Here is an 18,204-nt window from a genome sequence, read left to right on the forward strand (position 1 = left end):
ATTGGTGTTTTTAAATCACTGATGAAGGATTTTGAGGCTGATTCCCTGACCTGCCAATGTTTTTAATTTGCTGTTTTTGATTTTTTATACTCTTGTGAATTCAATGGTTTTTACTAGATTACTTGTAGTTTTTCATGTTGTCTGTCTGTAATTTTTGTAATGACTTGGTGCTGCCTATCTTGGCCAGGACGCTCTTGAAAAAGAGATTTTAAATCTCAATGAGCCCTTCCTGGTTAAATAAAGATTAAATACAAAAGTTCCAAATGACATTTTCAAATAGACATGATAAAGGTACATTGTTTTTATATTGAACATGGTGAGTAACTGAATGAATGGGTTTCTGAATGAATGATTCAAGTAAAAGGACAGGAGTATGGATGCGGAACATGAAGGAAAATGTTAATTCATAAATATCTAATATCTTTATCTCTCTCTCTTCCTCCCTCTTTTGGAGTGAAACCACGATGATGTGTTCATTGTGTCCTCCACAAGGGAGCAACCAAAGGACTCAATATAAAAAAACACACTGTAAAACTAGACTCTGTGACTGTCTGGGCATCATGTTGACAGGTCTTCCAAGCTCCCTTACTGCTGTCTGAACCCCTGAATATGCAGCCCTGTCTCTGGGTCCTGTCTCTGGGTCCTGTCTCTGGGTCCTGGGGGAGGTGCAGCCCACCCCGGGTTCCATGGCTAGAAGGATTCTTTGATCACCATTTTCTGCTCATCTCTGGCTCCCACCCACAGCCCCTTCTCTCTCTCTCTGGGGTGTCAGTTTAAGTGATCTGCCATGCCTCCCATGCCGCTGAGTGAAAGACGTGCCCTAGTTTCTATTCCACAGGGCCACATGCCTTTTTCTAATCTGGCTGGGCGTGTCAGAGAAAAGCCATGAATCTGAATGTATTTATAAACATGCAAGGCACTCTCTCTCCTACTATCCCACTTGTGTATTTTCTGTCCCTTTCTCTCTCTCCCTCTCATTTTCCCTCCTCCTTTCTCCTTGTTTCCTTTCCTGCCTGGAGAAACAGGGAGAGGAGAAGGAATTAGCATGGCTGGGAGAGAAGTCTGTAGATATGTTACATAAAAACTCAGCGGAGAACAAGCAGAAAGATAAATCCATGAAGTGTTCTGAGAAAGAGAGCTCATAGTTATTATGTAAGCCATCCATTTGTATACAGAGACCTTTGAAATGAAGGCCATTTGGAATAACAGAATGTCCACGCAAACGCCCCCCCGAAACATGGTGATACACATGAGAAAACAGGCATACTTCGCTACATGCACTATATGCCACCTGTTTGCTCCAACTGTTCATAATAAAAACACACACACACACACACACACACACACACAAAGTCCCTCTTTCTATATACCCTCTTTATCCCACTGATTTGTTGGCTCAGTTGGGAGCTGTGTGTCAGGGACCCTCCCTGAGGCATGGGGCTCCCTATTTGGGCCAAGCAGTCCTAGGGCCCTTATTCCAGGACTGGAGGAGAATGTGCATGTAGTCTCAGAGAATACTCGCTCATGAGAGGACAGGAGAGGACAGGTGTCTGAAGGAATTCAAATGCACACTCTACCCCCACGTTGTCATACTCTCAGTGGGAACCAACATTTGACCTTCTGGAAAATCTTGGAGACTCATCTGCTTCTGTTTGGCTCTGGCTGTGCGTGATTCTCTAGTGCTCACGTTACATAAGTGTACCGTAATCATATCAAGGAGAATAGACTTGCGGAGCATTAAGAATCCTGAGAGTCTGCTCTGCCAATGGCAATGTCCTGACCCTAGGAGTCTAAACTGGACTGGGTGTGCAGATAGAGGAGGAGGAGAAAGACAGGAGGAAAAGGAGGACAACAACATTAAACAAGAGGAGGGGGAATAGGCTTCATCACTCTCTCACTCTCTCCTCTGTGAATAATTCAGGATGTCTAATGAATAAAGGAGCCTCACCCAACTGAAACCGGCCAGAACACCATGCATGGCTCTACAGACCCTGTGATAAATGGCTGCTGTGGTTACAGATTATGGGTGTTTCATGTATTTTATACTGACGTAGGATCTCTCTCAATTATTAATCACCACACTAATATGATTAACGGACAAGTGAACTCAGTTTGTACACATAGTACAAGTCAAAAGTTTGGACACACCTACTCATTCATCAAAACTATGAAATAACACATATGGAATCATGTAGTAACCAAAAAAGTGATAAACAATCTAAATATATTTTATATTTGAGATTCTTCAAAGTAGCCACGTCCTGACCATAGAAAGCCCTTGGTTCTCTATGGTGTAGTTTGTCAGGGCGTGACTAGGGGGTGTTCTAGCTAAATATTTCTATGTTGGTGTTTAGTATGGTTCCCAATTAGAAGCAGCTGGTAATCGTTGCCTCTAATTGGGGATCATATTTAGGTAGCCATTTTTCCCACCTCTGTTTGTGGGATATTGTTTGTGCATTTGCACCACTACTTTCACGGTTCGTTATTGGTTTTGTTTAAAGTTTCACCGTAATAAAGATGTGGAACTTCAATCACGCTGCGCCTTGGTCCGCTCATTACGACGATCGTGACATCTGCACACTCCTGGCATTCTCAGTCAGCTTCGTGAGGTAGTCACCTGGAACACATTTCAATTAACAGGAGTGTCTTGTTAAAAGTTCATTTGTGGAATTTCTTCCCTAATGCGTTTGAGCCAATCAGTTGTGTTGTGACAAGGTAGGCGTGGTATACAGAAGATAGCCCTATTTGGTAAAAGATCAAGTCCATATTATGGCAAGAACAGCTCAAATAAACAAAGAGAAACGACAGTCCGTCATTACTTTAAGACATGAAGGTCAGTCAATATGGAACATTCCAAGTACTTTCAAAGTTTATTCAAGTGCAGTTGCAAAAACCATCAAGTGCTATGATGAAACTGGCTCTCATGAGGACCACCACAGGAAAGGATGATCCAGAGTTACCTCTGCTGCAGAGGATAAGTTCATTAGAGTTACTGTCACAGGTTCTGTTTTATTTGAGTGTGTCCTTAGGTTACCGCTGGAAGGCACCCTTTGTTTTCTAGTTTCCAGGTTACCCTGACTTATTTCTTATTGGTTTCACCTGTGTTTAATTACCTTCTCTGTTCACCAGGTGGCCTGGTTATTTAGGTTTCACAGTTGGCCTGTATCGTTGCTTTGGTCTCATGTTTTGTTAGTCTGCTCTTGTGCTGTTTACTTCTGGATTTACCCCTACCTCTGCTGTGTTTCTCTGCGCCTGGGTTTGAGTTCGTACAAGCAATATTGTCACAGTTACCAGCCTCAGAAATTGCAGCCCAAAAAAATGCTTCTCAGAGTTTAAGGAACATACACATCTCAACGTCAACTGTTCAGAGGAGAATGCTTGAATCAGGCCTTCATGGTTGAATTGCTGCAAAGAAACCACAAAGGGACACCAATAAGTAGAGACTTGCTTGGGCCAAGAAACACGAGCAATGGACACTAGACCGGTGGAAATCTGTCCTTTGGTCTGATGAGTCCAAATTTTAGATTTTTGGATCCAACTGCTGTGTCTTTGAGACGCAGAGTAGGTGAGCGGATGATCTCCGCATGTGTGCTTCCCACCGTGAAGCATGAAGAGGAGGTGGGATAGTGGGGGGTGCTTTGCTGGTGACACTGTGATTTATTTAGATTTCAAGGCACACTTAACCAGCATGACTACCACAGTATTCTGCAGCAATACGCCATCCCATCTGATTTGCGCCTAGCGGGACTATCATTTGTTTTTCAACGGGACAATGACCCAACACACCTCCAGTCTGTGTAAGGGCTATTTGACCAAGAAGGAGAGTGATGGAGTGCTGCATCAGATGACCTGGCCTCCACAATCACCCGACCTCAACCCAATTGAGATGGTTTGGGATGAGTTGGACCGTAGAGTGAAGGAATAGCAGCCGACAAGTGCTCAGCATATGTGGGAACTCCTTCAAGAATGTTGGAAAACCATTCCAGGTGAAGCTGGTTGAGAGAATTCCAAGAGTGTGCAAAGCTGTCATCAAGGCAAAGGGTGGCTACTTTGAAGAATATATTTAGATTTGTTTTAACACTTTTTTGGTTACTACATGTTATTTCATAGTTTTGATATCTTCACTTTCATTCTACAATGTAGGAAATAGTAAAACTAAAGAAAAACCCTTGAATGAGGAGGTGTGTCCAAACGTATAAATGGTACTATACATGAATAGACAACGTAATTGAAATAAATAAAGCTGATAATCAGCAGATCCAATAAACTGGTCTTTCATGGTAATCATTTAGGAGTATAAACCAATGGGTTGACCATCTCCTAAAGCAGCACACAAACACAGAAACACACATATGGAGAGAATTAGCTGTCCCTGAGCTGTACAGCCTAAATACATGTTTATCCACTTATAAGAACAGAAAATCAAAGACTCTCTATGACACTTTGTAAAACGGGGGTAGAATGCAGGAATTCCGAAACATTTAAAGAAACACAGAGACAGTATTTACATGTTTGTTTACTGTGTAAAGTTTGGTTCTCTCTTCCTCCGCTCTCCTGACCTGAACCCATTAGAGTAGGGTGGGACCACGTTGGTTCAGGACCGATCTCCTGATTACCACTATCCCCAAGCCATGCATCTCTGCGGTAGGAGGTGGAATAGATGGCATCTCATCTACGTTGGCCTTGATGAAGGGGTAGGCGCATGTATTCACTCTCTGAGCATATGGTCACCTCAATCCACCTCTTATGTAATTGTGGGTAAAATGCTAATGATGTATTCCTGTGTGGACCTGTCATTCTGAGGGAGTTTTTGTCAGTGTTCCACCACTGAGGGGCCTGGTCAGTGGTGCTTGGCCTGGGTACTGTCCAGTCTGACCTCTTCAATGGTGCTGGGCCTGAGAAGAGAAGCATGGAGCTGCTCCAGAGCTCTGAGGTAATTAAATGCCAGCTAAGGGCCTCTCCCTGAAGCTCCAATTTAAAGATCCCATTCAAGCCACTGAAGAGTGCTGAGTGTCAGTTACACTGAGGGGAGAGAAAGAAAGAGAGAAAGAAGAGAGAGGTAGACAGAGAAAAGATGGGGTCAAAGATGCCTAAACCAATGGAGGCTTCTGAGGGGATGAAGGCTCATAATAAAGGCTGGAATGGAGCAAATGGAATGGCATCAACCCATGTGTTTTGATGTATTTGATACCATTCCACTAATTCCACTCCAGCCGTTACCATGTGCCCGTCCTCCCCAATTAAGGTGCCACCAACCTCCTGTGGCCTAAACATGCTCCAGGTTTCCATTCCAGCAAACACAACCAGCGATGAGATCATTGCTCAGAGTTTCTTTTACCTCAGCTGACCATCTAATCAAAACACTGTCACGAACCGGCTCAAAGCCCGTAACAAAGGGAGACAACGTGGAGATAATGAGTAGAAAGATATATATTTATTACCTAAAGCAAATAAATATAATATACAATGGTGTGTGTAATCAGTAATCAGTAGTGTAAGTGAGTGTTTTGCATGCGTGAATGTGATAATGCAGGGTGATGAAAGGTGCCAAAGCAAACAAACAAACAAACGGCCATCAAGAACCACAACACAATCTACAGAGGGTGTCTGCATGGAGAGAGTCTCCTCCATGAATGGGGAAGTGGTGTATTTATCCTGGGAGACACCGGGCCCAGGTGTTTCCCATGTAGCTGACGACCCTCCCAACTCCGCCCACCAGCATCCTAATAAGGAAATAACAGAGAGAATACGGCAGACAGAGTGGGAGGGTCGTCACATCCCCCCATAAAACCGGGGACCAACAAGGACCCCGGAACAAAATACCAGTCTCTAAGTTCCAAATAAACAGCGCACCCGGTCAGACCGGCGACAACCCTGTTCATAAGTCGCTGAAAAGTGGCAGGTGCATTGCGCAGACCGAAACTCATAACTGAATACGAGTACAGACCAAAGGGTGTAATAAAGGCAGAGATTTCACGTGCCCTACTCGTCAGTGGCACCTGCCAATAGCCTTTTAACAGGTCAAATTTGCTCACAAACTTAGCTGCACCGACTTGATCAACACAGTCCTCCATCCGAGGAAGAGGAAATGAATCTGGTTTTGTGACACTGTTTACCTTACGGTAGTCCGTACAAAAACGGTTTGTTCCATCCGGTTTACTGACCAAGATACAGGGAGAAGCCCAACTGGAGAAAGAAGGCTCTGCTATCTTACTCTCCAGCATGTACTTGACCTCAGCATCCAGACAACGTAGTTTCTCTGAAGAAACTCTATAGAAGCGCTGACGAATGGGGTCAGCACCCTCCAATGTCAATATCATGTTCTATTAAGTTTGTACGTGTAGGTGTATCAGAAAACAAACCTGGAAATCTCTGAATCAGACCAACTATCTCTTTCCGCCCATCAACAGGTAGGTGAGTGAGAAGACTGTCTAAAATTTCCAGTGTTTCTGAATTTTTCAATCTACCCTGCAATATACAATCGTCAGGACCAGGAACATCTTCCTCCTCATGCACAGATCTAGCACGACAAGAACCCAAGGAAACAACGGTATCAGCCAAAAGAACAGGTTTTACCGTCCTCTGTAGAATCCCACTGTTCAGTCTCAGAGGAACGTGCATAATAGGGTTTTAACAGATTTACATGGCACAGCTGGTGTGCTTTCCTCCGTTCTGGAGTGGCAACTAGATCATTTTGCTCAGTGCACTGGCGCACCACTGTATATGGACCTTGAAACTTGGCTTGAAAAGGAGAACCAACAATTGGCAGCAGAGCAAGAACCTGGTCACCTGGACTAAAGTGACGAGGCTCAGTTCGGCGATCAAATATGCCCTTCATCCTCTCCTGTGAAGATGATAACTTCTCTTTAGCCATTTCACAAGCGGCATACAGCCGTCGTCGGAAATCACACACATACGATAACAGGGACTGAGGAGGCTCGGGAGACTTCCAGTCATCCTGGAGAACAGATAAAAGTCCACGCACCCTATGTCCAAACACAAGGTCATTTGGACTGAAACCTGTGCTCTCCTGTGAAACTTCCTAGCAGCTAACAGTAACCAAGGCAACCCCTCCTCCCAATCCTTATCCATCTCAGTACAATAAGCTCTCAACAAAGACTTTAGTGTTTGATGGAAACGTTCCAGTGCTCCTTGACTTTGCGCGTGATAGGCGCTAGACAAATTGTGTTTAATATGGAGCTGTTGAAGAACCTGACCAAACAGATTAGAGGTAAAATTAGATCCTTGATCACTCTGAATGACCTTAGGGATTCCAAACAATGAGAGAAACTGAGTCAAAGCTTTTAACACCGATTTAGTCGTGATAGATCGGAGAGGATAGGCAGCAGGAAACCTAGTGGTCTGACACATCACAGTGAACAGGTAACTACTACCCTTTTAGAACGAGGCAGAGGACCCACACAGTCAATAATCAGATACTCAAAAGGTTGGCTGAGTACAGGAATAGGAAACAATGGTACTGGTTTAATAGCTTGATTAGGCTTACCAGTTAATTGACAGGTGTGACAAGTTTTGATAAAATCAGAAACATCCCTCTTTAATCTAGGCCAAAAGAAATGTCTTAATATGCGATTGTAGGTTTTCCTCACCCCCATATGTCCAGCCACGTCGCTGTGAGAAGTTTCCAACACCAACTTACGAAGCTTAACTGGTACAACAACCTGACTAATTGCCTCCCCAGAAAAACACTATCATGAGACACCCACTTTCTCATCAGGACATCCTCTTGGAGAAAATAGCCATGGGCGACATCTCCCAACTGTTCTATAGGCACAATTTGATCACGCAACTCTTCCAACGTGGGGTCATCCCGCTGCGCATTGATTAGATCTGAGCGGGTTACAGATAACGGGATAACAGGGAAAACAGTGACATACTTTGTATTATTATCATTAGTCGGCGCAGTGACCAGTTCGCCACGGCTCATAGAACGTGTCACTGCACACGCAGAGAACACCTCTGGGAAACTCTGTACACTCTCATCAGGAATCCCAACAAATGACGGCTTAGTGGAAACCACTAGAGATGGAGACACGACAGGCCATACACGCTCACCAGCCAAGTTATTCCCAAGGATAACATCGATACCCTCAATAGGCAACGAAGGACGCACACCCACAACAACTTCACCCTTCACCAGCCCACAATCCAACATCAGTTTATGCAATGGAACTGACAGTGTTCAAACCTATTCCCCTAATTAGAACACTATTCCCCGAATCAGTCTCAGCAGAAAAGGGTAACACAGACTCCAACACAAATGATTCAGAGGCACCTGTGTCTCTCAGGATCTTCACTGGCACTAGGTCTTTACTTCCTAACATAGACACAAAACCTTCTGTAATGAAAGGTAAATAGTCTGGATCAATATGGACTTTCACATTCTCCTGGGCCTGAGGAAATGAGTTATGAATGAACTGATGTGGAACAGGTGCAGCTAATGCAGTAGGCTTAGATTTAGCGTAAGCACCCTTTGACCTGAGAAGTGGACATTCGTTTTTCCAATGCCCTGAACCTTGACAGTAGTGACACTCCTGCCCAAAGTCAGCTTTACCATGGGAGTTAGGTTCAACCCTAGTTGAATAGAACTCTGCCCGAGAACCAAAGTATCTCGGTGAGCGAAGCTCAAATCTATCCGAACGCCCCCACTCTTTCCGAATACGGGGTTCTGCAAAGACACTTTTGTGAGTCAACACATACTCGTCTGCCAAAACTGCAGCTTCAGCAACATTCTTTACTTTCTGTTCATTAATATACGTGGCAATACGATCAGGAATTGTGTCCTTAAATTGCTCTAACATAATCAGATCACACAGCCCTTGAAAGTCACAACTGCAGAGGCGGAACACCAGCGATTAAACTGTAAAGACAACTGTCGCGCAAACTCAACATGAGTCTGGTTATCATCCCTTTTTAAAGTTCTAAATCGTTGGCGGTAAGCCTCAGGGACCAATTCATAAATCTGTAACACAGCTGTTTTAACTTTATCATAACTGGCACTATCGTGTACACTAAGAGCTGAATATGCTTCCTGCGCTTTACCAGTCAGCACACACTGCAACATTAAAGTGCGGTCAGAATCAGGCCAACTCCTAGCGTCAGCAACCCGCTCAAACAACGAAAAGAATGTCTCGGGGTCCCTTTCATTAAACCGAGGCAATAACCGTAAGTTCCCAACAATATCAAATGTCTCTGGGGCACGACCAAAAGCGGAACTACCCCTAGGTAAATCTGGGTCACCTTCCCAAAACAAACTCTCCCCTGAGATCTTTCCTTCCCTAACCAAATCTATACGTTCTTGTTGCAACTTGATTTTAGCACGCTCCATATCTTGTTTAAATGCCAATTCCTTTTCATATTTTACACGATCATGCTCTAGCTTCTCACGATCATGCTTTAGCTTCTCACGATCATGCTCCAGCTGTAACAAAAGCAGTTCTTTCTGCTGTTCAAAAGAAGGCTACTAGGACTAACCGATGGAATGGCCATTGTAACGTTATGGGGAGACGACAAATCCTCAGCAGAGGCTGGCCCAGTGGTAACTTCTAGAATACCACTCTCCATCAGATTGGCCTTCAATATCAACCTAATAGAATTCTTTAGACGTTTATCACTAATCTCAACCTTGTAGTGTTCCGCGACCTTCAACAGCTGTTCTTTAGTACCTAAATCTAACAATTCCTCTGATGGAGAGCGAATGAACTTATCTACATAAGACGCCATAATCACACAAAAAAAAAAAAAAAAAATCTGGCTCTTCCTTCTGCTGAGCACACCAGACCACAACCCGAGAATTACAATCACCCTGAGTACCACAGAAAGAGATGGATACGGAGCTTCCCAAAACCTACAATAACTCAACCCTAGTCTTCGTGCAGATTTGCGGTGGGAATTTACGCACTGTAGCCCGCTGGCAAGGAAATAGAACTCCCCAGCATGCTGGAAAAATTCCACCAAGCCACGGATGTGCCCCCGAGACAACTGCTCAGTCCACAGACACCACACAAAAATAACAAACATTAACCATGCCCAACATATTCCAAAAAATTGAAACACGTCGCTAAACCTATCATGGGAAAAAGGCTATAGCTCCGGGTAGCAAGTTTCACTACCCTACCCAAATCTCCCACCGAGGTACACAGCAGATTACTCACCTCAGACTGATGTCCCAACAGAAAGTAGAACAAGAGTTCAGGCTAGGCAGGGCCTGGAAACTAACCATTATAGTCTCTCCAACACAGCACACAAACCAAACAACAAAAGGCAACCAATACTGGGCCTATCAAACTCAAACAAAATATGCAAACCAAACACGTACCTCCACGGTCTCCCAAACCAATAGTTCAAATATCCCGGATGAGCCCCCACTTGTCACGAACCGCTCAAAGCCCTAACAAAGGGAGACAACGTGGAGATAAAGAAAGATATATATTTATTACCTAAAGCAAATAAATATAATATACAATGGTGTGTGTAATCAGTAATCAGTAGTGTAAGTGAGTGTTTTGCATGCGTGAATGTGATAATGCAGGGTGATGAAAGGTGCCAAAGCAAACAAACAAACAAACAAACAAACGGCCATCAAGAACCACAACACAATCTACAGAGGGTGTCTGCATGGAGAGAGTCTCCTCCATGAATGGGGAAGTGGTGTATTTATCCTGGGAGACACCGGGCCCAGGTGTTTCCCATGTAGCTGACGACCCTCCCAACTCCGCCCACCAGCATCCTAATAAGGAAATAACAGAGAGAATACGGCAGACAGAGTGGGAGGGTCGTCACAACACAAACCATTAAGTGGAGACAAAGAAACCTTCATGCATTTGTAGAAAAGCATCTAATTTAATTCCACCTTCCTCCCTTTAGAGTCTCACCCTGTGTCTGTGTGGCTAGTTCATCTGCACAGAGGCTGTGATATATTTTTTTATTTCTGCAGCACATGGCCCTGTGAAAGGGTCAGAAATAACTGCTGATAATGTAGTTGTGGCCAGTAAACAACTGTAAATAAGGAAGACTCAACAAAGAGGCTATTGGTGTTTTTGCTCGTTTCCTGCTCATTCTGACCCATCTAGAGCACTTATTCAGACTCATATGACAATGTTTGTAATGTTGGCGGACTGTCCAAGCAAGTTATAGATACAGTGTGTTTCTTTCATCACAAAGGCACATAGAGTAATTCCTGACTGAACAGAGTTACAACTTCCACATTTCTCAAATATACCAGCCATGGTTGGGATACTCTTCAGGGATACCATTAATATGTTTATTTATTTATTTTACCTTTATTTAACCAGGCAAGCCAGTTAAGAACAAATTCTTATTTTCAATGACGGCCTGGGAACAGAGGGTTAACTGCCTGTTCAGGGGCAGAACGACAGCTTTGTACCTTATCAGCTCGGGGGTTTGAACTCGTAACCTTCCGGTTACTAGTCCAACACTCTAACCACTAGGCTAACCTACCGTATGTTATTTGCACTGAGTGTACAAAACATTAGGAACATTTTCCTAATATTGAGTTGTTCCCCCTTTTTCCCTCAGAACTGCCTCAATTATTCAGGGCATGGACTCTACAAGGTGTTGAAACCTTTCCACAGGGATGCTGGCCCATGTTGGATCCAATGCTTCACATAGTTGTGTCAAGTTGACTGGATGTCCTTTGGGTGGTGAACCATTCTTCATACTATAGACATGGGAAGTTGTTGAGTGTGAAAAACCCAACAATGTTGCAGTTCTTGACACACTCAAACCTGTGCGCCTGGCACCTACTACCATACCCCTTTCAAAGGCACATCAATCTTTTGTCTTGCCCATTCACCCTCTGAATGGCACATGTACACAATCCATGTCTCAATTGTCTCAAGGCTTAAAAATCCTTCTTTAACCTGTCTCCTCCCCTTCATCTACACTGATTGAAGTGGATTTAACAGGTGACACGAATAAGGGTTAACAGCTTTCACCTGGACTCACCTAGTCAGTCTATACTGGCGGAAAGAGCAGGTGTACCTAATGTTTTGTACACTCAGTATATAAGGTTTATCTTCTGTCAACCATCTGTCCGTGTCTAATTTGTTGCTGTTAATGTGTTCTTTAATGTGAGTCATGTGTATTTGCTCTTAAACATATAAATCACGTGTGTGATCTTTGCTCTGCTGAGGGCTGGAGTGGCACCCACACACAGCTCGCTGATGATGAGGCCTGATAATTACCTCCATACTCTCTGATGCAGGACTAGGATGGGGGAAAGAGGACAAGTAGGAAAAGAGACAGGCAGCTAACATCATCTACAGCTGGAGCACAGACATTTAAAAAAAATACTACATACTCCTTTGAATGTGATTTAGGCGACTGTATAATTAAGAATTGGGTGAAGCGATGTACATGATTAAACATGATGTATGTGAACATGCTATGTTATTACATTGGTATGTTGATGGAGAAAAAAACAGTCGGAAAGGGAACGGGGGATACCTAGTCAGTTGCACAACAGAATGTATTCAACCTGAAATGTGTTTTGCGCATTTAACCCAAACCCTTTGAATCAGAGAGGTGCGGGGGGGCGGCCTTAAACAACGTCCACATTATCGGTAGTAATCATGTACTCAACAGCTTCTTGATTGTTCCAGAAAAGGAATGTGTCTGTTAATCATTTTCACCAAAACTCAAAGAGAGACAGGTCAACGCAGTTAACAGAAACTGTATCCTTGTTAAACACTGCCCTCCTATGGAGGGATAGTGGCACTGTGACCCTATTCAGAGAACGCTGTGATGGTGATCTTCTGCTTTCACTGGGTTTACAGGTCACCAGGGGTCTCTCTTTGGGCACAGATAGAATGGAAATGTGAAATGTAATTTGTCCAACTTGTGCTGACCCTTTATCATTGATCTAATGTATATGATTATGTCATGCCAATGAGCTTCACTTGCTCTGTGTTACAGTAAAATGTTGATCGTCAATAGTCAACACAAAACATCAATAGTCACTACAGAGTTTAGTGCAGCCTGTAAAATGGATCCATAGGTATAATGGAAGGTTGGTTTAGGCTGTTCTCTGACCCTACCCCCCCCTGCTCAGTACCAGAGTGGAACAACGACACTGGGCTGCGGCTTCACTGCATGTTGACACAAACTGTGGGAAAAAAATAATACAAACAATCATACTGAGGGTAAGAGAGACACACAGGATACTAAACTGGATTCCCATAGGTTGATGACTGACCTATATTCACAACAGCGCCAATCACCAGTCATTCACTACTCGTCCACTGTAGATGTATGCACCACAAATGAACTCTGACATTACACACTATTAGCAAGGTTAGCGGAGTTCATCTTGTGCAACCCTGATATATAAGCAAACGAGGTACTGAAATAATTTTGATAATATATTTAAAAAAATATGTTAGTTACTTATATTAACATTCTTAGTCAGTTGTTTTGCTTCTTTAACAAAGCATTGACACATAAGTCAGTTGGCATCCTGGGCAGAGGCAGATGTTATGGTGTGCAATGATTGGTTCATATAATAAACTAGCCTAAAACCCTGTTACTGAGAAAAAGACTGTACATCCCTTAAATCAACTGTGAGCCTGGACAAGAGCATATCCACTGTAAATGAATAAAGAGATTTTAAAAGGGTTCCTTGTCTGTCTGAGTCTGTCTGAGTAGACTCAGAGTGCTTTAAAGATTTTTTTTTTAAAGGCCTCCCAAACAATAAATGTTATCCGGGGATAGAATTGTATCAATGTTATAATCAGTGGTTAAATTGAGCTGGAGCTACATGGAGCCAGGCTCTTGCACCTTGGGTTAATGATAGAGACAGGCAAACCCACCCCTTACAGGTCCAATGAGGAAAGTAGGATAAAAAGTGGGATAAAAGTACTATAAACCAGGGTCAGAGTTTCATCTCTAAGTGTACTGTAGTACTAATCTAGTAGTCTCGGAAACATTGGTAACATTGTGGGAGGAAAACCGTCTGTCTAGAGAGACTACCGAGTTAGGATTAGGGTTTCATGCTGTAAATGCTATGTAATCCGAATCTAGGGTTAGGGTGTCAGCAGTAACTTCAATGTATTTAAACAAATGTTATTCATTATTAACCCATCCACCGCCACGCCATCCCTCTTCGGAGGAGAGGGGTGTTTTTTTGTTGTTGTTTTTTACAGCTTTTCTGCGACATTTACAGTACATACATTTTACAAAGACATTTTACACAGACATTTTACATACATATTTTGCATACACATTTTACATACATGCTACTTTTATAAAAAAGCAATTACAAAAAAATGATTAATTACCAAACATAAGCTCTTTAATTCCGTTTGGTTACCATGTGCCATATATTTTCCAATTGTGCTGTGATGTTTTACATACATTTTGAACCTTTCTAATCATATATAGTATCCACAGATAGTGAGCTAAAGATGAAAACCTTTCCTACGAGTATTATTATATAATGCTTGATTACCATCAACGACAAGACAGCCTACAGGGAGGAGAAGAGGGCACACTCGGAGTGTGATGTCAGGAAAACAACCTCTCACTCAATGTCAATAAAACAAAGGAGATGATCGTGGACTTCAGGAAACAGCAGAGGGAGCACCCCCCATCCACATCGAAGGGACAGCAGTGGAGAAGGTGGAAAGTTTTAAGTTCCTCGGCGTACACATCACAGACAAACTGAAATGGTCCACTCACACAGACAGCGTGGTGAAGAAGGCGCAACAGCGCCTCTTCAACCTCAGGAGGCTGAAGAAATTTAGCTTGTCACCCAAAACCCTGATAAACTTTTAAAGATGCACAATCGAGAGCATCCTGTCAGGCTGTATCGCCGCCTGGTACGGCAATTGCGCCGCCCTCAACCGCAAGGCACCTACACCACCCGATGTCACAGGAAGGCCAAAAAGATCATCAAGGACATCAACCACCCGAGCCACTGCCTGTTCAGGTCAGTACAGGTGCATATTCTCATTCACCCCATTAGATTAGGTTGTTGTTGGGGAATTGCTAGATTACTTGTTAGGTATTACTGCACTGTCGGAACTAGAAGCACAAGCATTTCACTTCACTCGCATTAACATCTGCTAACCATGTATGTGACAAATACAATTTGATTTGATATTATTTATTGACTGACTATGACTTTCCAAGTCGCCTGACATTTCTATTTATAAGGTTCATTTTAAGAGAATGTTATGATTTTTTAACCATTCCTGAACCTGTGAGAATGTCAGAATGGTGCTGGAGGAGATCGCTGCTGTTTTACGGACTCCTAACCAATTGTGCTATTGTGTGTGTTTTTGCTTTATTTGTAACTTATTTTGTACATAATGTTTCTGCCACCGTCTCTTATGACTGAAAAGAGCTTCTAGATATCAGGACAGCGATTACTAACCTCGTACTGGACAAAGATTTTTTATTTAACGAGTCGGGCGCAAAGGATTTACTTCAGACACCCGACAAGGCCCACATCCCTGTGATTCGCATGACAAAGAGACAGAGATATCGGGGACGTAGGTCGGGGTGCCTTGTAAGGAGCCGACGGCGAGTGAGTAATCTGCCTCTACCATCAGTCCTATTAGCTAACATAGAATCATTGGATAACAAAATAGACAAGCTATGATCACGAATATCCAACCAACGGGACATTAAAAACGGTAGTATCTTATGTTTCACCTAGTCGTGCCTGAACGACGACATGAATAACATACAGATGGCGGAGTTTACGCTGCATCTGCAAGATAGAACAGCTGCCTCCAGTTAAACAAATCAAATCAAATCAGGGGGTGGTGGTTTGTGTATGTTTGTAAACAACAGCTGGTGCACAAAATCTAATATCAAGGAAGTCTCGAGGTTTTGCTCACCTGAGGTAGAGTATCTTATGATGAGCTGTAGACCACACTATTTACCAAGAGAGTTTTCATCTATATTTTTCTGTCTAATTACCACCACAAACCAATGCTAGTACTAAAACTGACACAATGAGCTGTATAAGGCCATAAACAAACAATAAAATTCTCATCCAGAGGCGGCACTCCTAGTGGCCGAGGACTTTAATGCAGGGAAACTTAAATCTGTTTTACCTAATTTCTACCAGCATGTTAAATGTACAACCAGAGGAAAAAAACTCTAGACCACCTTTACTCCGCACACAGAGACACATACAAAGCTCTCCCACGCCCTACATTTGGCAAATCTGACCATAATTCTATCCTCCTTATTCCTGCTTACAAGCAGACTAGAATATGTTCCAGGATTCTTCCGATGGCATTGAGGAGTACACCATATCAGTCACTGGCTTCATCAATAAGTGTATCGATGACGTCGCCCCCACAATGACTGTACGTACATACCCCAACCAGAAGCCATGGATTACAGGCAATATCGCCACTGAGCTAAAGGGTAGAGCTGCAACTTTCAAGGACGGTTATTTTTTGTTTTATTTATTTCACCTTTATTTAACCAGGTGGGCCAGTTGAGAACAAGTTCTCATTTGCAACTGTGACTTGGCCAAGATAAAGCATAGCAATTCAACACATACAACAACACAGAGTTACACATGGAATAAACAAAACATAGTCAACAATAATACAGTAGAAAAAATAAAACAAAAAGTCTATATACAGTGAATGCAAATGAGGTAAGATAAGGGAGTTAAGGCACTAAATAGGCCATGGTGGAGAAGTAATTACAATATAGCAATTAAACACTGGAATGGTAGATGTGCAGAAGATGAATGTGCAAGTAGAGATACTGGGGTGCAAAGGAGCAAGAAAAATAAATAAATACTGTATGGGGATGAGGTAGGTAGATAGATGGGCTGTTTACCAATGGGCTATGTACAGGTGCAGTGATCTGTGAGCTGCTCTGACAGCTGGTGCTTAAAGCTAGTGAGGGAGATATGAGTCTCCAGCTTCAGAGATTTTTGCAGTTCGTCCCAGTCATTGGCAGCAGAGAACTAGAAGGAAAGACAACCAAAGGAGGAATTGGCTTTGGGGGTGACCAGTGAGATATAGCTGCTGGAACGCGTGCTACGAGTGGGTGCTGCTATGGTAACCAGCGAGCTGAGATAAGGTGGGGCTTTACCTAGCAGAGACTTGTAGATAACCTGGGTTTGGCGACGAGTATGTAGCGAGGGCCAACCAACGAGAGCGTACAGGTCGCAATGGTGGGATAGTATATGGGGCTTTGGTGACAAAACGGATGGCACGGTGATAGACTGCATCCAGGTAGTTGAGTAGGGTATTGGAGGCTATTTTATAGATTACATCACCGAAGTCGAGGATCGGTAGGATGGTCAGTTTTACGAGGGTATGTTTGACAGTATGAGTGAAGGATTATAAGAAATCCTGCTTTGCCCTCCGACGAACCATCAAACGGACGACTGTGTGATCACGCTATCCGTAGCCGATGTGAGTAAGACCTTTAAACAGGTCAACATTCACAAGACGGATTACCAGGACGTGTACTCCGAGCATGCACTGAAGAACTGGCAAGTGTCTTCACTGACATTTTCAACCTGTCCCTGACTGAGTCTGTAATACCAACATGTTTCAAGCAGACCCCCATAGTCCCTGTACCCAAGAACACTAAGGTAATCTGCCCAAATGACTACCGGGTCGGTAGCACTCAACTTCTATAGCCATGAAGTGCTTTAAAAGGCTGGTCATGGCTCACATCATCACCATTATCCCAGAAACCCTTGACCCACTCCAATTTGATTATGCAATCTCTATTGCACTCCACACTGCCCTTTCCCACCTGGACAAAAGGAACACCTATGTGAGAATGCTGTTCATTGACTACAGCTCAGCATTCAACACCATAGTGCCCTCAAAGCTCATCACTAAGATAAGGACCCTGGGACTAAACACCTCCCTCTACAACTGGATCCTGGACTTTCTGAAGGGCCGCCCCCAGGTGGAATTTTTATTTATTTATTTAACCTTTATTTAACCAGGTAAAACCCATTGAGGTTAAAAAACTATTTTGCGAGGGTGATCTGGCAAGAAGGCAAAACAGGGAAATAGCAGCGTGTCCATAAAACAATACAGAAAAATACAGAATACACACAAAAGACAAAGTGTCACAAGTTAAAGATACAATTGAAGAATAGAACCAACTGCAGTTTTCACAAGCGGTGTTGTTGATCAGAGTCTTAAAAACAGGCAAAGACACTAACTC

At 43.2% G+C, this 18,204-nt stretch overlaps 1 protein-coding gene across 2 annotated transcripts in view; it reads right to left on the reverse strand.

Annotated features, from left to right (window-relative positions):
* The window catches only part of ripor1 (RHO family interacting cell polarization regulator 1), a 133,539-nt gene that overhangs the window by 92,591 nt on the left and 22,744 nt on the right, over window positions 1-18,204 (reverse strand). The window contains exon 2 of one of the 2 annotated variants that reach the window (XM_065009736.1): window positions 2,508-2,617. The exons of the other annotated variant lie outside the window; for it this stretch is intronic. Coding sequence (XP_064865808.1) covers window positions 2,508-2,556 — 49 coding nt within the window. The 5' untranslated portion in view covers window positions 2,557-2,617. The remainder of the gene's footprint in view (window positions 1-2,507; window positions 2,618-18,204) is intronic. 2 annotated transcript variants of the gene reach the window in all.

This window comes from Oncorhynchus nerka, linkage group LG25 (genome assembly GCF_034236695.1).
Source record: "Oncorhynchus nerka isolate Pitt River linkage group LG25, Oner_Uvic_2.0, whole genome shotgun sequence".
Classification (NCBI taxonomy): Eukaryota; Metazoa; Chordata; class Actinopteri; order Salmoniformes; family Salmonidae; genus Oncorhynchus; species Oncorhynchus nerka.